The sequence below is a fragment of the Hippocampus zosterae genome, chromosome 10 (genome assembly GCF_025434085.1).
Source record: "Hippocampus zosterae strain Florida chromosome 10, ASM2543408v3, whole genome shotgun sequence".
NCBI classification, from domain to species: Eukaryota; Metazoa; Chordata; class Actinopteri; order Syngnathiformes; family Syngnathidae; genus Hippocampus; species Hippocampus zosterae.
This window is the reverse complement of record NC_067460.1, coordinates 19,541,399-19,563,029: the sequence shown is the minus strand read 5'-3', so window position 1 is coordinate 19,563,029 and position 21,631 is coordinate 19,541,399. Positions and strand designations below refer to the sequence as shown.

The window sequence follows — 21,631 nt, the reverse complement described above, 5'->3', positions numbered from 1 at the left end:
GGACGAGTGATCAGTGTCGACCTCACAATGCAGAGGTGTAGTGTTCGATTTTCTGGCCTCCCTGTGTGGAGTTTGCATGTTCTCCCCGTTCCTTCATGGGTTTTCCTCCCACATTCCAAAAAAAAAACATGCATGGCAGGTTAATGGAACACGCTAAATTGTGTGAGCGCGGATGGCTGTTCGTCTCTTTGTGCCCTGCGATTGGCTGGCAACCGGTTCAGGGTTGCAGCCCAAAGACGGCTGGGATAGACCCCTTGCACATCCGTGACCCTTGTGAGGATAAAGCGGATCGGAAAATAGATGGGTGAATATGTGTCCGACCAACATACAGAAATGATACTTAAAAACGGTCGTTTTAAGTGACGAAACTCGACTTTCACGCTCCGGGGGCTTTACAGACACACGACCTATCACGCAAATGCTCTGCGTGTGCGTGTGTTCGCTCGCGCGTGCACAATGCGCGCTTGTGCTACATTGGTTAGAACAGTGGGCGGATCCAACGACGGGTTGACTTCAGCTAGCCAGTTTTATCATCATCAGTTTGGTACACATATCACATGTCCCATTTCTTTCCTCCTTAATATTTACTTAACCACATGAGCAGGTTGCATTGAAGTCCACCCTTTTTTTTCTTTTGAAACAATTAATAGCTCCAATGAGCCACCTTTTGGTTTAGTTGTCGCTGAGCATGACAAACCGGAGCGTTCGACTTCAGACATGGAGCTACCTGCGTCTCACAGCCAAGCAAAGGGCAGCGGCTGTTTCGACAAGAGCTGCTCGTCTCTCACGGTGGACGACGTCTACGAGATTGCCAAAGTGATCGGGATCGAGCTGGAGAAGCTCATCGACGGCTACGGCAAGGAGAGCGTGCTGGGCCTGGTGCCAAGGGTGGTGAAAGTGCTGGAGCTTCTGGAGAGCTTCACGGCCAGGAATCACGCACACAAACACAGGGAAGAAGAGTTGCTGCGGACATTCGAGAGCTTAAAGCTGCAGCAAAAGAAATGGGCGGTCAAGGACAACGACGAAGTCAACGAAAATCACGAAACCAGGGTGAGGAGATAACTTTCAACCCGTAAACGTAATGGATCGTTTTCACTTCTGGCTGACGCCGTGTTGAAAATGGTCCGACGATTCAGCGGCGCAAACGTAATGTAATACACGTGAATGTAATACACTGTGTATTACATTCACGTGAACCAGCCACCACAGATAGCTTGTAACATTATGACTCAGTACGGTACCGAAGTCAGTTCTGATTTCTCCTTTGATGAAACGAAAGTGCTGTCTTTTAAATACGAAACATTGAATTTCTGTAAATACTGTACTTCCCAAATAATTAAATTCAAACTAACCGTGCAGTTCCTTTACTCTGAAAATTGACTTTTTAAACTAAATTATACATTTTAGGAAGGACAGCATCATCAGATTTACAGCATTGCTTTGAATAGAAGTTGCGTGGTTGCAATTAGCATAAATTAAAACATGGGAGGCCGTTACCTGCGTTGCACTAAATTTAAGTGGTTATTTTAGGGCAAAATAACCACTGCCGTTTCTGCTCCGTGCAGCTTCTGTTTGAAAATGTCTTTTTTCCCTCATTTTTAAAGATCAAATGTTACTTGTGGAGTATAGATAGTCTTAGCAATGCATATAGAGGCTGCCTTTCGACTCTACTGTCACGTTGTACTTTCATTGTTTATACAGTATTTTAGCTACACTACACTTTTATTACAATTACGATGTAGCCTTTCAATTAAAAAAAATAGCAAGACAGGCTGAATGTTGACTGTTGACATGTTGACTTGATCCACTATGACAGGGACAGTGACACTAGATAAAACATGTTCACACGGGCTGAATCTAGACTGCACTTTGTACTTTTCTTGCTTCTGTTACAGTAACACAACTCTTTGGTTACAAAGATACTCCATTTAACATTTAACGTTCGTTTGATTCCTTCTAAATAGTTTCCTAAGTCTGTCCGCACCTTAAAAACTCTCCATAGGACGTGTTAATACAAGTTTACAGTTGCTCAAGCTGTATGTATTAAAACCAGTGAAACGATATTTCCGTCCCGTCTGTGATTGTGTCCTGTTCTGTCAAGCAGGAGCAGCAAGAGCAGCAGCAGAAGGAACAACGATGGAGGAGCAAGTGTGAGGAACTGCAAGTTCAAATCCAGCAGCTCCAGGAGAACAACGGGGAGCTGCAGAGCAGGCTAAAAGGCAGCCATGCGCAGGATGGTATGTTGAAGTATTCCACAAAGTAGCATTTTGTGGCATCTGTAGGCGATTCTCAACCTTTTTGGAGTGGTGTCATTTACTTTCCAGATTTTTGAAGTGGTGTAGAAAATGGCTACCTAGTTGAAGTGATATCGTAAAGGCAATATCTGAAGTTGCACATTTCTGTTTTGCATTTTAGTCTATCACTGCCTATGTTCTTATTTAGAAAAAAAATGGTAATTATCCTGTAGTAAGCACATGCTTAGCCTTGATGGAGTTTTTATAGAAATCAGTATGTATTGTATTGTATTGTATTGTATTGTATTGTATTGTATTTGGTTCGTGTCCACTTTGTGATGTGTGTAGATCGCATCCAGCAGCAGGAGCGAGAAGTGATGCTGAAGCTGAAGCAGGTGGTGGACAAGCAGAGAGATGAGCTCAGGTCCAAAGTCCAAGAGATCACCACCATCTCCAAGGAGGTGGAGGCGGTAAGCAGACCTAAACGCTGCGGCCTTTGTCGTGTGTTGGTATGACATTTTACCCACCAAGTGGGCTATGTTTTGGTTTGACGTTCTTACAGATCCAGACTTGAATCTGGAACATTTCACATCTTGATTTCTGCAGATTTCAAATGCTTGAACCTTTGCAGAAGTTTGAACCTTCTCAGCTGTCTTATTTGAACTGGTTAAATTATTTTTTTTTAAAGACTATTCTTGGGTTTGCACACACATTCAAATGATTTTGGCATCCAACTGGCTAAGTGATGGTCCAAAAGTAAAGCTCTGGGCAAAACGTGGCTTGAAATTAAATTTTGAAGTGGCCCTCATTGTTTCAGCGTTATGAGAGGTGCACACAAAGCTCAATGCATCAGTATGTAATGTTAGAAAGGAACCTCAATTCATGACAGGGAGCTGTGTTAAAGTCAAGATGACAGACTGCCCTTATATTTCCAGGTTGAGGAAGAGTTGCACTTTAGACCAGTCTGAACAGGTTTTTCCCCTCCATTTGTGAGCGGGCGGTGTGCTATTTGCACCACATGATGTCAATAACTGTCGTAACTGGGTGTGTGTTTGTTATTCATTTGCTGACTGGCGACCTTCACTACTCAAAACAAATTTCTCAGTCTGCTCAAATAGATGCTCAGTGATGTAATTGTGATGACTGTGTTTTGATATTTATTTGGTCTTTTCTGCCATTGTTACGACCTGCCGGGCAAAAAAAAAAATGGTTCCCATTTTGTCTTCATTGTTGCACGTGAAGTGTACTGAACTTGACGGACATGTGCTCCCGCGTAGCTCCAGGAGCAGTTGGAACGCTTCATGAAAATGAACGCGGAGCTGCGACACAAGCAGAACGTGCTGCAGGCCCAGCTCAAGAGTACGGTGGAGAGAAAGGCCGACATGGAGGCCGACCTGAAAGAGAAAGACAAAGTGATCGAGAAGCTGCAAGCGCAGATGGACAGAAACCACGGCAACAGTCACGTACGACGTTTATTACTTTATTCCTCCTCTTTTGTTTTTATGACTGTGCACGCATTGAGAACATATAAAGAACAATGCTTTCAGGTTAGCATTAACGTACAACTTTTGACAATCGGTTACATTACTAGACTTAAAACGCCAAACTCAATCAGCACACCTACTCCAAACAATTCTAAGCAACATAAGTGAAGTGTAGTTGTGTGAATTAATTCGGTGCCTCTTTGGATCCTTTTCAGTCCAGTCCAAGTCAGGTGAATAGGAAGACAGAGCCTTCAGATGCCCACCAGAATCTTGACCAGCCTTGCTTCACCAAGAAGGAGGTGCGGGACATCATTTTCGAGCGGAATGAGCTCAAAACCAACCTCTTCCTGGTGCAAGAAGAGCTGAATTACTATCAAAGGTATGTCAACTGTCTATTTGTGTCTTTTGCATTGATAGATGCAATTTTTGTTTTCAAGACTTAAGTGCAATACCATTTTTTAAAATTCAAGGCCCTAAGATGTCACAGTAGAGCATGTCAGACCAAAATAAAGACACTGCGTCCCCTTTCTTTGACCTCCTGTTTCTCTTATCACGTTGGAAGGGACCACAAACAAGCACAAGAAGCTATTTTTTGTCATACCACTAGAGGGCAGCAACATGGAGCAAAATTTGTAGTCCCCTTGAATGTCATCCTCAACGTTAAGTAGGATGTTTAAGAACTAAAATCTAAGATCCCAGTTGGATTTTTGCACATCAAATCCTCCAGTCACATGGAAAGAATCATTAAACAAATGGGCATGAAACGCTGGATTCTTGTCAAAACTGCTCAGAACATACACTCCTTGTTCTCTGCTCAGGATATAATTCCAGCATATTGAACAATTTTCTGTTAAAGCAGCTTCCATTTGTTCCTCTCTAGGGAGATTCTGAGCGAGGAAAGGTGTCCCGGGTTCCTCTTGGAAGCCGTGCGAGCTGCCATTCATAAAAGAAGAAAAGTCATCAAAGCCAAGATGCTTGGAATTCCTCCCCCTGATAGCAGCAGGTCAAACCTCTTGATCCACCATGATCCCAAAACCAACTCATAGAAAATGCGTATTTGGGAAAGGTTTTCATCACACTGAAAGATGCAATCGACATAAATAGAATCAAAAAATGTGTATGTCTCTTTAGTGACGAGGAAGAAGACAAAGGCCCTGTGACAGAAGTGGATGGCACTGAAAAGCCAGCGGAGTCACGCATCCGAAACCTGTGAGTAAAATCCACAGCTATACAAAGGAGAACGTGTTTTCTCGCTATTTTGCATTATCGCAGATTTTTGAGTGGGATATACTGTATGTTATGTATTTGCCTGATTCAGGATGCTACTTTGTCACAATCTGGGTGAAGCAACTCCTCACCACGTTGGTCTTTTGTTTGTTATTCTTCTCTCCCATTATGATCATGGGAGCTTAGCCAACCCGTCGCTATATTTAGCGTTAATCCCCGCCCCATTGAGCTGACCTACGGCCTGTCTGTCTCTGTGCGGTGCAGCTTTGGCTTCCTGACGTGGTCGGGCAGTGGCCGGGGCCCCACCCACATGAGCAACTCCACGTCCGGCTGGGAGATCATCGCAGACTCCGAGGCCAGCGGGGAGCCGTAGCACTAAATGGCCTCCTGGGGCACTGGCAGACATGAGAAGCCTGTTGCAAGGTTTTTTTTTAATGAGCTTTCCTGCATTATCGCAAGAATACTATGCAACTGTCAAAAGAGACAGACCCTCTCACATTTTCTTTACCTCATCATATCACATTTTTTAATGCATTTAATTTTAAGTCATGAAAAAACTTCTCCATAGTGGCTAAAGCTCACTTATCTGGAAAACAGTGATCACTAACATATGTTTATATGCATGCATCTTTTATTTCTTTTAGAACCAAAAACTAACCAATACACATTTTTTTTCAATGAGAAGTGCACTGCAAGGGCGGGAGATAAAAAATGTAAGGTTGAGCACTTATACATTTTGATAAATTATAAATTGTGGGCAGCGTGGCTTAGTGGTTGTTTCCCAGCCCAGAGGTTGGTAGTTTGATCCCGGCCAGTGTCGAAGTGTCCTTGAGCAAGATACTAAACCACCAGTTGCTCCTGATTCTGTGTCATCAGCAGGTGAATGAGGTAAAAGTGTAAAGCGCTTTGAGTACCTGAGAGTACAATAATAATTTAGCCACACTTCAATTTTGCAACTTTTACTTAATTCGGGGAATTTGAACTCATTTGTGATGAGGTATCTTCCGGCATTTAGCAGCCACTGTATTTTAACCCCATGGGCCTTAAACCGCTGCTTGAATTGCTTAATGTGCTGTATGTTTGTATGTCGTCGGAAGCTATTCTCGCAAGGATTTATTTGGATTTTGTACAGAAAGTAAAGCAATGTCATGAGTCGAGAGAAAAAAATCATATTTTATGGGTTACCAAACTTTTTTTAAATGATGGAGAGAGAAAAAAAACCTATATTTATGTGTAAAATATACATCTATATTTGTCATAACCCTAACTCCCAATGCCTAACTGCTTTGAGATGAGGATGAACATGGACTTTTGTCCACTCTTTCAGGTCTTATTTCTACAGTGTTCTGCAACCTTTATTTGGATACCAGACATGCACGCTCATGGTGTTGGCAAACAGTCCAGTTGAAACACAGTCTAATGCCCGGGTGTCAAACCCAAGGCCCAGGGGCCAGATCTGGCCGAGCACTTAATTTTATCTGGCCCGCGACAGCAAATCAAAGATGTCAACTTTCATGATGCTTCCTAAAATCCCTACCAAAATGTCAGATTCACATTTGTAACAAATAAAAGTAACACTGTTGTAAACATTTTCTTGTTACCAAACCCCTCATGACAGTAACTTCAACAATAGGTGAATAAACCATGATTCTTGACTTCTTTATATGGTTTCAGTCATAATGGCCCTCCAAGGGAAACTAACAAAAATCTGGACCGCGACAAAAATGAATTTGACACTCCCGGTGTAATGCTTCCAAACACATTCAATTTCTTGTTTAATGCTCTTGAAAAAAACATTGGTACTTGCACATTGTATTTAGAGCAGGGGCGGGCAACTCCGGTCCTCAAGTGTCCTCCCTCCTTCAGCACAGCTGATTCAAATGAGCAGGATCTTCTGCACAGCCTGCCGGTGAGCTGATGTATTTTATGCTGGTACCATGTATATAAATAGATATTTGAGATTACAACAACAACAAAAAGTTCAGGCTCAAGTGACCATCACTTTTAGTTGTGAAGTGAATGACATGCCAGTCACAAGTTCATCTGCCTCTGTTGCCCACAGCAGTGGTTGGCCAGTGTGCGCATGTCGGACCACTCAATCCTTACATCATTTTCCTTCCAATTGCATTTGTTGTTTGTTTTTTGTAAGGACGCGTTTTAGTTCTGTCAAAAGAAATCGAATTTCATTTGAATGCAAGTGTGACAAAAAAAAAAGGATGCGGATATTTCTCCGATACTGACACATAATGATAATTAAAGTCTATTTAACACATCTGGGGTTTGCATTGGAAAGATCTTCTGTAATTTTAACCACTGAGCTTTTCGGCGCCACCGCAAGGCAGTGCAGCTACTGTATTTTCATGTAGTGCATTTCATACACAAGGTGCTGTAAATCATTGTGGCTCATATAATTAAAAATACATTTAAAAGCATTTAGAAACAAAATAATTTAGAGGTGGGTGGGGGTAAAAAGTAATTTACTAAAATGACTAAAGCAGGCATGTCCAAAGTCCGGCCCGCGGGCCAAATCCGGCCCGCGGTCGAATTTCATCCGGCCCTCGGCCCCCGTCATAAAATCAGTGCCGTCTGTCCCGCAGGTCGGGCGCAATGGAACACGTGTTGCATTGACTGAGGTCTCGTAGACTGGTGAGTGATGTTTTATAGAGTACTGCTTCCCTCTAGTGGCTAAATGAGTAATAGCATTCACTAAATGAGTAATAGCATTTAGACACTAGAGGGCATCACTCACGAGTTAACAAGACATCACTCCGTGTTTATATTGACTGATATGTCATATTTCAAATTCCTGTTTCAAATGAACCAAAAGAAATTCTTAAGATTGTTGAAATTAAAATAAAAATGGAAATGTGAAACAGACTGGCTTACTAAAATTTGTTGAACAATATTGTTGTTCAATGTTAAGAATGTCAGCCAAGGTCGGCCCCCCGACATTTTACCACATAAAATCTGGCCCCCTTGGCAAAAAGTTTGGACACCCCTGGACTAAAGGAATGTACAAGGCAAGAAAAATATTTTGGAAAACATGATTTTAACCCTCTCATGGTCAGCGGTTACTCTAGTGGACAGCTTAGCTTTTTATCAGGTTACAGGGTGAATGAAAGGGTGAAAAATGCTTTGAATGACTTGAATCATATACTGTACATAGGTTGGGGGGGGGTGAGGGGGGGGGCAGATTTCAACCTGGATTTAAAAGTACAATGGACTTCAAATAAAACAATCAAGGTACATTTTGATTTCAAATGAAGGTGACTGCATTGAATGTCTTGCAAAGCATTTCTAAAGAGCAAGTCCTGCTTTCGAGCCTCTGGAAATGTAGGTCTAACTCTTCAATCACATCTTGACCATTCTATTCCAAATCCATTGTTGCTTTGGCCAAATATATCGGAACCTACCTCTCTGTATTTCATCATTTGCGATTACACTTGCCGGTGAATGAAAACACACTTGGCAAGCACATGCTGGCCGGGTGGGTCATCTCCTGGATGATGGCACCCGTGTAGCTTCTGGGAACAGCACCGGCATTTAGCGTTGTGTGCTTGTGTAACGTCAGCGAGTCAGCGCTGATGTGTGCGGCCCCCCCATCTTTAAAAAATTTCATCTGGCTGAATAGAAGGAAGCGGCTTCAGCTTCCCCAGGAAATGGGAAGAGGAAACCCGGTGGCTCTGACCCCCATGCATAACGGCCACAGGACGACTCGATGTGGAGAGAGAACGAGAACAGGGGAAGGGTGGAGGGTGGATCTCGTTATACCGAGACACTTGAAGCGAGACATTCTAAAAAGATATTTGCAGAAGATGAAGCTTCTCCTCACAACTCTGACTACTTTATGCTGCTGTCGGCTGTCTCGCGCACTCACTCTGGACTCTGCTGGAAGGAATGTCTGCCACAACCCCAGGTACATCTTGACTTCATTCTGCGAGAGAGCGATGATGTCAGGTGACAATGTGTTTCTAAGCACGCGATGGAGTTGACTGGTGGTCATGCTGGTTCAGAGCTCTCTTGTTTTTTTTTTCTCCTTTATGAGCCTGTGTGAAATCTCCACTCTATCAAGCTAATTTAGTTGAAAAATACTTTTACAGGGATCCATCCACCCTTGTGTGCTGCACAGGCTGGCGTCAGGATGAAAAAGAATGCACGATACGTGAGTTGGAGCATACCTATGAACATTTTTGTATGTTTTGCATTCTTTGTGTAGGCTTTGGTTGTAGTGGTCTTCTTTATTGTATTGTTTGTGTGTGTGTGTGTGTTGTGTGTGTGTGTGTGTGTGTGTGTGTGTGTGTGTGTGTGTGTGTGTTTGTGGGCATACAGCCGTTTGTGAGGGTGATCAGGCCTGTCTGAAGGATGAGCTCTGTGTCTATCCTGGAGTTTGTCGCTGCCCACCAGGCTACTACGGAGCTCACTGTAAAACACGTGAGTACAGGCGAACACCATTGAATATTTTCGACTGAGAAACTTTAGATTTGGAAGGTATTTTTTAATCCATATTACATTCATTTAAAATAATGACATGGAAAATGTGTCACGTTGTACCCGAAATGATAGAATAATCGCTTCGTGTACAACAAAAAACTAGGAGTGGATCCCCCAAATAGCAGACACAGAAAAAGGTTTGTCAGAGAACAAAGGAGGTGTAATACAAACACAAAATACCCGTCCGGGCGAACAACAAAAAGTGCCGGTCAAAATAAGGACCAGGAAATAAATTAAAGAAACAACAGAAAACGCTTGCGGAAAAAATAGCAAGGAGAATCTATAGGTGAACAAGATAATCTAACACGAGTGAATATAAAGACGCGCAATAACAGCCACAAGGTTTCAAGGCAACGAATGTAGTAGGAATAAGCGAGAGAATTGGCATGGCGTGGAATACTCCGGCAGTGAGTCGACTGCCAGAGCGCCCAAATAAAGCATGTGTAATTGGTCACCAATGGGTGACACGTGTGCAGGTGGCAAGCAGGAAGCCTGCCCCCTGCTGGCAAACACGGGACGTGACAAAATGAGAATGTGTTGTTGTGTTATTAACGGTTTAAAAAATTTTATAATTTTACACACACATTTTAACATGAAAAAAAAAACTATGGCCATCCCTTTTCATCATTTGCATGTTGGGTAATTGAAGAAATATTCCTGTTTAAGGAATTTTCTTAAATGATTAAACTTTCATTATTAGGGCCACGTGTGACAATTATGTTTAATTGGCGTTCGATTTACAAGGTCTCGTGGATCCAAACGGTTCGAGGCCCTGTGCTTTAAGAGGTTATTCATCTCATCGTTTTTTCTGCCATTAAGGTCAAAAAGTCCTGTGTTCTTTTTTTTTCCAGGGTGTCCTCCAGAGTTTTGGGCATCAGACTGCCGTCAAGTGTGCCCGTGTCACCCACACGGCCGCTGTCACCCGGTCACGGGCGAGTGCACCTGCAACCCGAACCGCTGGGGTCCTCTGTGTCAATACGCCTGCAAATGTGGCCGTCACGGAGTCTGCCACCCCGTGTATGGAAACTGCACCTGCGACGAGGGCTGGTGGATGTCCACTTGCATCAAACCTTGCCAGTGCGTCCCCGGGGGTTCGGTGGGACCTGGCTGCGATCAGCTGACGGGCCGCTGTCAGTGCCACAAAGGACACTGGGGGCTGAAATGTCCCGTCACTTGCAACTGCTACGTGTCGCAGTGCAACCAGCGCACCGGCGTGTGTGAGTGCGAAGCCGGCTGGTGGGGGCCCAGCTGTGACCGGCGATGTAATTGTGACCTCACACACAGTAGCTGCAACCCTGCCACCGGGCAGTGTTTGTGCCACCCGGGGTATGAGGGCGACTACTGCAACCGGCCGTGTAAACCCGGGATGTTTGGCAGCGGGTGTAAAATGAGGTTTGTGTGCATAGAGTTCCCCAAAATGGTGCCGTTTGTCATTCCGGGCCGTCATATTAAATAACATCCGCCCTCTTCTTGTACTCCTCAGTTGTGGACATTGTCAAGGAGATGAAGCGTGTTCCCCCACAGATGGCGCATGCGCGGCCTGTGAGACCGGCTGGAATGGGACACGGTGCGACCGCTTGTGTTTGCCTGGTTACTATGGCAACAACTGCCAGGAGACGTGCCCGCGGTGCAGAAACAACGAGCCTTGCGATCCCAAAAGTGGAGAATGTTGGAGATGTAATCCGGGATGGACGGGACCCAGGTGTGTTGTGCATTTAGGGATCAAGCATCGCCTAAAAGTTTCATACAGCAAAAACTTTTGACATCCTGTACAAAGAGCTGTTTTGAACTGTCTTGGTAGCGCAAAATATGAAAACTACAACAACAACAATTGTAAACATTCATTCATTCATTCATCTTCCGAGCCGCTTGATCCTCACGAGGGTCGCGGGGGGCGCTGGAGCCTATCCAAGCTGTCTTCGGGCAGTAGGCGGGGGACACCCCGAATCGGTTGCCAGCCAATCGCAGGGCACACAGAAACGAACAACCATTCGCACTCACACTCACACCTAGGGACAATTTAGAGTGTTCAATCAGCCTGCCACGCATGTTTTTGGAATGTGGGAGGAAACCGGAGCACCCGGAGAAAACCCACGCAGGCCCGGGGAGAACATGCAAAATCCACACAGGGAGGCCGGAGCTGGAATCGAACCCGGTACCTCTGCACTGTGAAGCCGACGTGCTAACCACTGGACTACCGGGCCGCTCAATTGTAAACATATTATGTATAAAGTACCACACCCACAGCTCTTGTTTTGGACCTCATTAGAGTTTGCATTTGTAAGGAATGACATGCCCGTAAGTAAGTAAATTATAAAAAAAAAAAATGTGTATGTCGTTCTGGGTGTGTTGGATAATACGCACAAACATGCTTCCAAACATATAAGGTGATTGAGGCCTGAATTCAAAAGTGGGTTCATCATCGCTCCCTTGCCAGGTGCAAGGAGGTCTGCTCGAACAGGACGTATGGAGAGGCTTGCCACTTCCTGTGCAGCCCATGTTACCATGGTGACTGCCATCACGTGACAGGAAAATGCGTCTGTCGGCCCGGCTTCCAGGGGGAGAGGTGAGCTGCATTTCACGACACGGATGCACACACACACACAGTCACGGTGATGTTGCCTTCCGTCAAATTCATCCACAATTGTGTTTCAATTCAATCACAACACATCACAGCGATATATTGTTCTTATGAGGTGAACGAGGGGGGGGCATATTTATATATAAAATAAATAAGTACTGTATATAATTCTGGAAAGGTGAGATCATTCCTATTCTGGTGGTGACTCGGAGACTATATTTTACTGTGGTGACATGACATCATCCCCCCCCCCCCCCCCCGCCCCCGTCACCCCCATCATTTTCAGTTGTAATGACAGTTGCTCCACTGCACGGTTTGGCCTCAACTGCTCCTCAGCTTGTGACTGTGGCGAAGGCGTGAGATGCCACCCGGTCACCGGTGCCTGCCCGAACAGTATGTCCATCCAGCAATTCATACATTCAGTCATGCACCAATATGAATGAGTTTGAAAAATGAATGAGTGTGTTTTGTGTGTGTGTGTGTCAGGTGGCCGAGGTGCTCTCTTGGCCGGCCTGCTGCTTCCTTTACTCCTGTTGCTCCTCGCTGTTCTCTGCTGCTGTCTGTGTTGCGGAGGAGGTCCGGCAGACGGCAAAGACGGGTCAGGATCAAGTCAACATGCATCGTGTGCACATCCAAATATAACATAACGGTGGATTAATATGATTTTTTTTCACTTGTTAGTTACAACATCAAATTGACGGATGGGTATTATAGAGTTTGTTATTAAAATAAAATGCATTAAAATGTAAAAGTCCTTCAAAGTACTCCAGTAATGGTCCGCGGGTTGACATATTCAATCAGGCTCCAATATGTTGCGTCTTTAACTCATTCACTCCCAATGACGTTTTTAACCCTTGTGTGCTCCAAATTAAAAAGGCCTTAAGTTACGCATTTTACAATTTTTGTAATGATGTATTTTGTGTTATAAAAACATCCTTTTTTTTTTCAAACACTCAAAATGTTCAGAGGTCCCAACCAAGCCCTACTAACAATCCCGACCGGACGTGTTCATATAAAATGCATTGGTTTGAAGCCTCCTGCAAAAAGACAAACTCATTTGCGATCCTCTGACGCCACCTAAAGTTGCAAAATTGGAATGACCTCAACCCAAGAATGTGGCATGCTTACGTCTGTCCAAGCGAAAACAAAGCGATTGACGTAAAAATCGCGTGAAATGCATGTATACACATTAGGTTTACGATGCATTCAAAAATATGAATTATAATGGGTCTCTATGGTGCAAAATATGTAAATTGTGAAGATTAAGGTATCAAAACGTTTTTTTATTATTGCTGCAATGCCTGAGAATTATCAGCCGGTGACGTCATGAAATTTAGGCCATTTTAGAACCCCTCCATAAGTTTCAGCTCTCTCGTGTTTTTCTGAATGCCTTTGCCTTTGATTCAAAGACATCATTTTACATTTATCGCAAGCGGTGCACTACGAGGGTTAAACGACTTTTCAGACTTGGTCTAGAATTGGCTGGTACTGAAGCCATCACACAATCAGCTATGGTACCGTTCTTTCTTCCAGGATGGCGGTGGCAGATGGAGGACTGTCAGCGCGGATGAAATATCACGTGTACAGTGTCTTGGCGAACATTGGTGCCGCCCTACCTTGCATCTCTGACTGGTCCTCTGGCCTCCCTCGAGTCACGGGTTCGTTTTCGTCATTATAAAAAAATAAATTTAAAAACCCTCTTGTTTCCTTTCTCTACTGCGTATGTGACGTTTAAATGCGACTGGTTGCATATTTGCACTGACTGTATGTCATGTTCCACACAGTGTCTCACCATGACCCAGAGCTGACCTTCAACCACAGCTTCATTGAGCCTCCCTCATCCGGCTGGGTGACTGAAGGGTCGTCCTTCGACAGTGACGAGGAGGAAGGGGAGGCTCTTTATTGTGTCCCACCGAGAGAAGGTACTTCACATGAACTCTCATCAGTGCGATGCTGCAAATCTCCTCTCACTCTTTTTCACAGACGTTCCAGGAATGGAGGCTAGCCACTTCCAGGAAATGAGCTCCAAGTGTAACATGCTCTTGGACCCATCGGGCTTCAGCAGCGAGGACGTGACATCCCCCTTTGACATCCCCCGAACCTCCAGCATTGCCAAAGCCAAGCGGCCGTCCGTCTCTTTTGCGGAGGGCACCCGCTTCAGCCCCAAGGAACGGCGCGGCTCCGCTCACGACGCCGCCTCTTTGTCCGGCCACCCTCGCAAACCCAAATCAAATTGGGGGCCGTTGACGCTCTCCGCCGGACCGGACGAAGAAGATGGAGGTGATGTTAAGGAGAGGGAAGATGGCGTAGTCGTTCAAGTAACAGATCACCAAGATTTGAGCTGTGAGGTCGTGGACCAGGAGGATGATCGAAACTCGAGCGACACAACTGCATCAGGACAACGACGTACCATATCCAACGCAGCTGCTCAACATCGAGCTTCGGATGATCAATCCGGCGTCTCAAACAAAGTCACCACAGTGTACGTTACAGTGGGGAAGATGGGAAAGCCCACGTCCAAGCTGGAGTCGAGTTCAGAAGGCCCCGTTCAGGCCATGTTAAGGCGACTCGGAAGTCTCCAGAGACAAAGAGAACAGGGGCCTGGCAAAAGCAAGGCCAAGGACACAGAAGCCTTCCCAAAGCCTCCCAGGAGGAAACTCGGAGCTCGGAGGAGTGTGTGGGAGCACGGCGGGCCTTCAGGAGTCGAGCCCGCCATCAGTAAACCCGTGAGGAGAAAACACGCCTCACAAAACGACCCGCAAATGCCTTCCGGCGACGCAGGGTCGTCAGAAAGCATTCCCCTCAAAAGACCGCTGTCGTCCATTTTAAAGAGCGTTCCGGAAGGGGCGTCAGCTGACATTCATGGCTCATTCGGAAGGCAGGGACATGAGCCCAACCAGTCAGCAAAATTGGTCTGCCCCAGCTCTGGGGCAGACACGGCACCTACACTTGGCCCACATACCTCAATGAATGACGGTCCTGCAGTGGCCCACGTCTGGCATTCATGATGTGGGCCGCATTCGGCCCAGATCTGGCCCTACTCCGGCCCGATGCTGGGCCAGTTTTTGAATTGAGGTTTTAAATTAACTTTATGGTCAAGTATGAAGTATCCGGTTTGTATTGCAGCAAACGGAATCAAAATTAATTTCATTGTATTTCTGTGCAGAAAGGATTCTTTTTGGCAGCACCTGTGACTGTTCAATCACCTACATTTTCACAAGTGATGTGTCGGTCGTGAACGAGTCGGTACCAAGAGCTCTTTGAAGTGAACGATGAGCCGTTTTTAGCCGAAAAAAACGACCGTGAATAGTAAGGCGTTTTAACAACAACAACAAAAAAACCCAGACACTGCACAGTAATGCATTTTTAGACGAAAAAAAAAGACCATGTATAAGGCGTTATTGGCCGAAAAAAAACGACCACGTATAGTAAGGCGTTTTTAGCCGAAAAAAACCGACCACGTATAGTAAGGCGTTTTTAGCCGAAAAAAACGACCATGTATAATAAGGCGTTATTGGCCGAAAAAAAACGACCACATATAGTAAGGCGTTTTTAGCCGAAAAAAACGACCATGAATAGTAAGGCGTTTTAACAAAAAAAACCCCGACCCTGTATAGTAAGGTATTTTTTGACAAAAAAAACCTACATTGTGTAGTAAGGCGTTTTTCGATGAAAAAAATGTCCATGTATAGTAAGGCATGTTTTACCTAAAACAACCACCATGAATAGTAAGGCGTTTTAACAAAAAAAAAAAATAAACGACCCTGTATAGTAAGGCGTTTTTAGCCAAAAAACAACAACAACAAACATGTATAGTAAGGCGTTTTTTGCCGGAAAAAAACGCCTTACTGTACATGGTCGTTTTTTGGGGGCTAGAAACGCCTTACTATACATGTGTTTTTTTGGCCAGTTCCGACTCAAGGCCAGCTGTGCAAGCTTCATGCCGAATCCGGGCCAGATGCCTTTGCTGACTGGGCAGTGGGGTGGAAACTGAAAGCACTTACTTTACTGTGGGTCCAGCAGAGGACGCTGCTACTCTGAGTGAGGTCATGACCGTTGATAGTAAAGTGGGGAGTGTGAAAGATGAGCCGTGCTATGAAAACGTCATGATTACACACTGCTATACCTCAAACACAAACGCATAAGAGTACTGGAATGTCTTGCGATGGCGGCTTTTGGAGTACATTTACAAACGCATGTATACATGGAGATTAGAAATACCCAACATACATTGTACAGTATGCACTTTATATGAATCTAGAAATAAACAGTCATTTTTCATATTGAGTGTCACCGAAACATTGACACAGCGGCAAAAGAATGGTGCAGCAACATAATGTCTTTACTCACTACAGATAAACACAAACACGTTAATATTGTGAAAAAGGTGAGTCGCCGGTGGATGATTTATGCACTGAAAACAACCCACAACTCATTTCTCTGACAGATATAATTGGAAGATTACACCCACATCATTTCAGATGAATATTCTGGAGCCTTTTATTGTCCAATGAAATGTGTAAATGGACAGACTACTCATTGTAAGGCAGAAGCATATGATTTTTAATCTTTACACTTAGAAACAGTACCTCTGAAGCTTTTGCACTGCATTATGTTGTAATGCCAGTAAACAAAGCGAGTCAGCTCGACTTTGGACTTTAGATCATCTTCAGTATTTGCTCAACCTGACAAGCAAGCCAGTTATGTGTTATACTGAACCCATCTCACGCAAATCGGATGTGAATGTCCAATCTAAAAAAAAAAAGATTCCGGTTACTACTTCTCAGCTCCCGCCCTATCAGTGCAGCCGAGCCAGTACTTGGCGATGGATCTGGGATATGGAGGCATGGCCGGGTCCACTCTCTTGGTCCTGAGATCCACTCGGTAGTATTTATCTGCGCATCAGAGGGGAACAAACATGTTTATTGAAAGCCAATAAAAAAACACAGAACCATTTCGGAAGTCAGCATGACATGAATTTTTTCATGAGGACTATTACACTGCACGTCAGCTGCCTCTGTGTACCCAAATTCCAAAACCTGCAGCACCATAGCTTCAGAATATTATTTTGCCCAGCGTCTAGCTGTCTCGTTTCTCATGAATGTAAAATCAAAGAAGTGAAATCTTGTAACTCAACAGGAAAAAAAAAAGCTTCCATCGTAAAAAGCGTTAAATGAAAAGATAATTTCAACTGAATGACAATTCAAATTGTAAAAACGCGTTACCCAGTTTTACTATTAAAAGGGAAAAGCAATAAAGCACCAAGTGGCAACTTTGATGACAACTTGTCCGTGTTGTACATGCACCTCATGTGTGTCACACGTGTCACATTGTTACTGGTAAGTATCAGACAAGTAAATCAAGGCGAAATGTAAAACTGATACACCAAGCTACTTTGACCTTAATTTGAAAAATAGTGAATTGTGTATATTGAAGTGACTATTGAGTCGTCTTCTTGTTGAGATGGTTCTTTTTGTGAAGAAGCAAAACATGCCGAGGAAATCCTTTGATGCTCACTGATTTAAGCATTTGACCTTAGAGGTAATAACAAATGAACTATTTAGATGTCAATATCAGTCGACTCATGTTTTCAGAGTGAAAGTAACAATGTGAAAGGCTGACACACCAAGAGGAAACCCGATGCATTGGCTAAATAATTTGACATTCTTATTTCAAATCAGCTCTCGCCATTGGAGTGAATAGAAATGTCTTTAATCCGTCCCAGCCACCCTCCAAAATGTGGAACATGTATTGTATAAAATAAAAATAGCACTCTACATTTGTGTGCGTTATAAAAACAGTTGTAACTTAATCAAATACGATGTAAAGCATACCTCCTTTGAAGAAGTAGACGCTCTGTACGGGCAGACTCCGCCCGTAGTACCTGTAGTCATTCCTGTCGTCGAAGTTGCCTCTGTTGTTCTGCCGGTAGCCGTCTCTGCGTCTGTCCTGGTCCCAGTCCTGATCCCACTGTCTGCTCCAGTCTCGTCCCAGCCTCTCCTCCATCTCCATCCTCCTCTCAGCCAGCCTTAGGCCCATGTCCATCCCCCTTTCGGCAAACTGCTGGCCCATGCTCATGCCACTCTCGGCTATGGATTCCCAAAAGGGCGAGCGGTTCCACCTCCTTCTCCCCCACTGCTGACCATACCTCCTATTGTACTGCTGTCCATACTGCTGACCATACTGCTGGTCCCGGTCCCAATATCGGCGCGGAGGGACGTAGAGTCGTCCAGCCATGGCAGCATCCACCGGTGACTTGAGACCCTTCCAGTCTTTGTCAATGAAGTGGTAATGGCTGTGATGCTGGGGCACTTAAAAACACATCAGACACCGTAATCCAATTGGACATACCACCCACGCCTCAAAAACCATTAGTACTGATACAAAGCATATACGTATTTGACATGAAACCAATTTACTTCCAGCGCAATGTACCCTTGAGCAAGGCACTGACCCTATTTCCAAATTATTATGGAAATTATGTTTTTCTCAGATTTTCACATTTTAAATAGTCTATGTTAATGTTTGCTTCAAAACACTCAAAATTATTCTCTAACAATTGATGACTCAGAAAGTAGGCTGAGCGTCATTTTCATAGAATACCACATTACACATACAGAGAAGAAAATGAATGCCTAATCATTTGGAATTTACTATCCAGCGAGAGTGGTGAGGAATCACGACATGAGAGTACACCTTACTGTCTGAGAAGAGATCAGTGAAAAATCTCTCGTTGTTCCTGGAGTACATGTTCGTGTAGCGTCTGAAGAGCGTGGATGGAGACCTCTCGGACAAGGTGACGCACTCCTCGTGGGACGGCTGGTGTAAAAACTCATAGACGTAATACCGATCCGCTGATGACGGTAGCAAAAAGAGGCAAAACATTTCAACGGCTGCGTATGACGTGATTACAAGAAGCCCTTAAAAAAAGAATCCTGCTTCACCTTTGAAAAAATACACCCTTTCTCTGCCGCTGTGGCTGTGAGCGGGGAGGGCGAAGGCGCCGTCCACGTGATCCGGAATATTGTCAAAGCCCACGCTGATTTCCCGGGGATAGTCTTCATCCAATACGCCATTGTCAAATCTCCAGTACTTGCTCCCCTGTTGGAATTTATTTCAGGGTGAGCGCTCTTTGTACGCAGATTTTACTTCCTGTTTGGAAACAAATTCTACTGAGAGCCCCAGTAAGGCTTGGGCTCCGCTCTTGCGTACCTTAAATATGTATGTCTTCCCGTGGCAGTTGACCCTGGTGAAAGCGGCATTGATGGGCCCGCTGATGCCCCACACGTCCTTTATGAGCTTAGGATAGCCAGGAAGTACAGTCTGCTGGTCCAGCTCAAAAAAGTACTCGCCTGCAAACAAGGACAAGGATGACTACTGTCAAAATTCGCATTGAAAAATCACATTGATAGTCTCACGAAAACAATCTGGCTCACTGCCTTATTTTAACCAACAAGGTCTTGAAAGACAAGATGCTATCGTAACCGTACATCCGCACAAGCTGCTCTCTCAATAACCACTCAACAAGGTCGACTGACCTCTGAAGGCAAAGATGGAGCCATTCTTCAACTGCATGAAAGCGTCAAAGGGCCTGCCACTGCACGTTTCAGCATCACGGTCAGGAACCGCAGTGGTGCCAGGTGTCATTGGCGGTGTGGTAGGAGGTGCGCTTGTTGGAGCCGTTGCATTTCTGATTTCGGTGCTACTGGGGGGATTTAATGATGGCGGCACAGTTGTTGTTGGAGGCTCCGGCACAGGCTTATTCATAACTAATGTGACTTCTGGTCGCTGTTGAGGTTTGAGGGGAAAGTCAGCGATGGGCAGCATAGTGGGCGCTGTGGTGCTTTCAAGATCATCTTCATCGTCTTCCGCCATCTCAAACGTGTCCCCACGAGCTGAGAGGAGAGAGAGTAAAAGCATGCTTTAAAAAAAAAGTTTTATGATGTAAAATGTTGGCTTTGCTCAGTGACACCACAAGGTGCGGGAGGATTCATACCTATCATGCCACAAATGGCCTCAAAGTCCATGCAGCAGCTCTTGTAGTACTTGCACATGGTGTCGCACTGGCACTTCTTCTCGGAGTCAAAGCCGTTCTCACAGCGGCCCATGCATGACTCTTTGGGTACGAAGAAGTCAAGTAAGGACGTGAAAAATCATTTCAAAGTTGTTTTTTTTTCCCCCCTCAAGAATAGAATGTTTCAGGTCATGACATTCAGGCCAAAGAACCTGCTTGCTTGTTTGTTTTTACAATCTTTTCTCTGAAATCTCCATTGGACAAAGTCTACCCCAGGTGTTCTCTTGTTAAGTTGTCCAAAACATGTCAAGAATGTTCAGTGGAAACAGGATGTACGTTAACTCAATCCAGCCTGACACAGTGTCAAAATTGGCCATCTGTTTGGCTTAATCAAATTTACTTTGCTCCATCCTGAATTGGGCACCAATATTTAGAGACCAAATCATTCACGAGCACAATCACGCGGTTACTGATGAAGAACTGAACCTTAAACTTAGTCAGGCGAGTGAACCACTTCGCCTTTCTGTCGATGAAACACATGCAGGCTTGGTTGAGATCTTGGAACAACGGAGTATTAATTTTAGGGTGTGCACACACACCGCAACCAGTTTATTGTATATGTTCTTCTCCCCAACAGATATAACATATTATTTGACTTTGAGGTTAGAGGTCACAATGTTTTTGAAAGGTTATTGGGGTTTTATTTATTTAGATCAGTGGTGTCAAACTCAAGGCCCGGGGGCCAAATTCGGCCACCCATGTCATTTTATGGGTCCCGCTAAAGCAAATCTGGGGTGTCAAATTCCATGATGCCTACTAAAATCTGTACCGAAATGCCAAATTGTTATGTGTAATAAATCATGTTGAGATTTTGTCATGCTTTTGCTATCCTATTGACACTCACTTGAACAATAATTGAAAAACGACAAAGAAATAGTTGACTGATTTCAAAACATCATTTTATTTTTATTTTTATGTACAAGTAATAATATGGTGTGACGATGAAAGGTTAATTCCGTTTCTGTCATCACGGCCCTCTGAGGGAAGACTCCAAAGTGGCCCGCAAAAAAAATGAGTTTGACACCCCTGATTTAGATAAATCCATAACATAGCCGTGTTCACTTTGACTACCCACTACAAAACAGATCAACACAGATAATCTATCCCATCTGATGTCGGGGGAGAGACGGATTACACCACACAATTTCAGCGCAACAGATATAATATCCTCTGTAGTTTATGTTCACCTTTTCTTTGAATTGTAAATGTAAATCACGCTTGTACTCACCGTCTGCAGCGATGGTCTGAGCGACGAGAGCAAACAACAGAACGGCCCACAGACTCATGTTTCCTCTGCAGTGGGAGAGGGCAGAATGAGACCGAAACGATGGACCGTGTGCTCCCAATCATTGAAAACATGTGTCAGTCACCTCTCTTCCAGGGTTTGCTTAGACCAAGCTCGGCAAAATAAACACACAGAGACACAGATCAATACAAAAGTAACATGTTGATGTTTATGACAATGCTGTTTGAAATCCTACTTTTGTTCTACTGTACATGTTTGGAGTCTCTTAACCATGCACTTTATTATCAGCATGTT

General features: G+C 44.4%; 3 protein-coding genes across 5 annotated transcripts; 2 read left to right on the top strand and 1 right to left on the bottom strand.

Annotated features, from left to right (window-relative positions):
* Positions 1-475: 475 nt before the first annotated feature.
* rilp (Rab interacting lysosomal protein) lies at positions 476-7,217 on the top strand. 3 transcript variants are annotated; one of them, XM_052077795.1, is made up of 8 exons: positions 476-1,050; positions 2,111-2,237; positions 2,583-2,704; positions 3,512-3,697; positions 3,934-4,097; positions 4,599-4,721; positions 4,850-4,927; positions 5,210-7,217. In XM_052077795.1, exons 1-8 carry the CDS (start codon positions 718-720, stop codon positions 5,316-5,318), a joined length of 1,242 nt encoding a protein of 413 aa, XP_051933755.1. In that variant the 5' UTR covers positions 476-717; the 3' UTR covers positions 5,319-7,217. The 3 variants fall into 3 exon arrangements, with proteins under 3 accessions (XP_051933755.1, XP_051933753.1, XP_051933754.1); XM_052077793.1 differs by having other exon boundaries at positions 2,102-2,237; XM_052077794.1 differs by having other exon boundaries at positions 477-1,050; positions 2,105-2,237.
* Positions 7,218-8,588: 1,371 nt separating this feature from the next.
* Positions 8,589-16,304, top strand: scarf1 (scavenger receptor class F, member 1). Its single transcript, XM_052077832.1, has 12 exons — positions 8,589-8,861; positions 9,046-9,107; positions 9,275-9,376; positions 10,288-10,828; positions 10,920-11,138; positions 11,874-12,002; positions 12,304-12,410; positions 12,504-12,615; positions 13,551-13,675; positions 13,802-13,939; positions 14,001-14,916; positions 15,997-16,304. Exons 1-12 carry the CDS (start codon positions 8,605-8,607, stop codon positions 16,160-16,162), a joined length of 2,874 nt encoding a protein of 957 aa, XP_051933792.1. The 5' UTR covers positions 8,589-8,604; the 3' UTR covers positions 16,163-16,304.
* Positions 16,305-16,501: 197 nt separating this feature from the next.
* Positions 16,502-21,480, bottom strand: vtna (vitronectin a). The gene is made up of 9 exons (XM_052077785.1): positions 21,462-21,480; positions 21,320-21,384; positions 20,014-20,133; positions 19,556-19,912; positions 19,230-19,369; positions 18,962-19,118; positions 18,719-18,871; positions 17,852-18,328; positions 16,502-16,912 (listed from the first exon to the last, which is right to left on the bottom strand). The coding sequence occupies exons 2-9, from the start codon at positions 21,375-21,377 to the stop codon at positions 16,794-16,796; spliced, it is 1,581 nt and encodes a 526-aa protein (XP_051933745.1). The 5' UTR covers positions 21,378-21,384; positions 21,462-21,480; the 3' UTR covers positions 16,502-16,793.
* Positions 21,481-21,631: the final 151 nt, after the last annotated feature.

Coding starts and splice junctions, on each gene's coding strand:
- rilp (XM_052077793.1), top strand. CDS start 718: ATGGAGCTACCTGCGTCTCACAGCCAAGCAAAGGGCAGCGGCTGTTTC. Junction 3,698..3,933: donor GAAACCACGGCAACAGTCAC/GTACGACGTTTA, acceptor GATCCTTTTCAG/TCCAGTCCAAGTCAGGTGAA. Junction 4,928..5,209: donor GAGTCACGCATCCGAAACCT/GTGAGTAAAATC, acceptor TGTGCGGTGCAG/CTTTGGCTTCCTGACGTGGT.
- scarf1 (XM_052077832.1), top strand. CDS start 8,605: ATGGGAAGAGGAAACCCGGTGGCTCTGACCCCCATGCATAACGGCCAC. Junction 10,829..10,919: donor GGCAGCGGGTGTAAAATGAG/GTTTGTGTGCAT, acceptor TGTACTCCTCAG/TTGTGGACATTGTCAAGGAG. Junction 14,917..15,996: donor CAGGGACATGAGCCCAACCA/GTCAGCAAAATT, acceptor CTGACTGGGCAG/TGGGGTGGAAACTGAAAGCA.
- vtna (XM_052077785.1), bottom strand. CDS start 21,377: ATGAGTCTGTGGGCCGTTCTGTTGTTTGCTCTCGTCGCTCAGACCATC. Junction 19,913..20,013: donor GGCCATTTGTGGCATGATAG/GTATGAATCCTC, acceptor CTCTCCTCTCAG/CTCGTGGGGACACGTTTGAG. Junction 16,913..17,851: donor CGTCTACTTCTTCAAAGGAG/GTATGCTTTACA, acceptor TCTGATGCGCAG/ATAAATACTACCGAGTGGAT.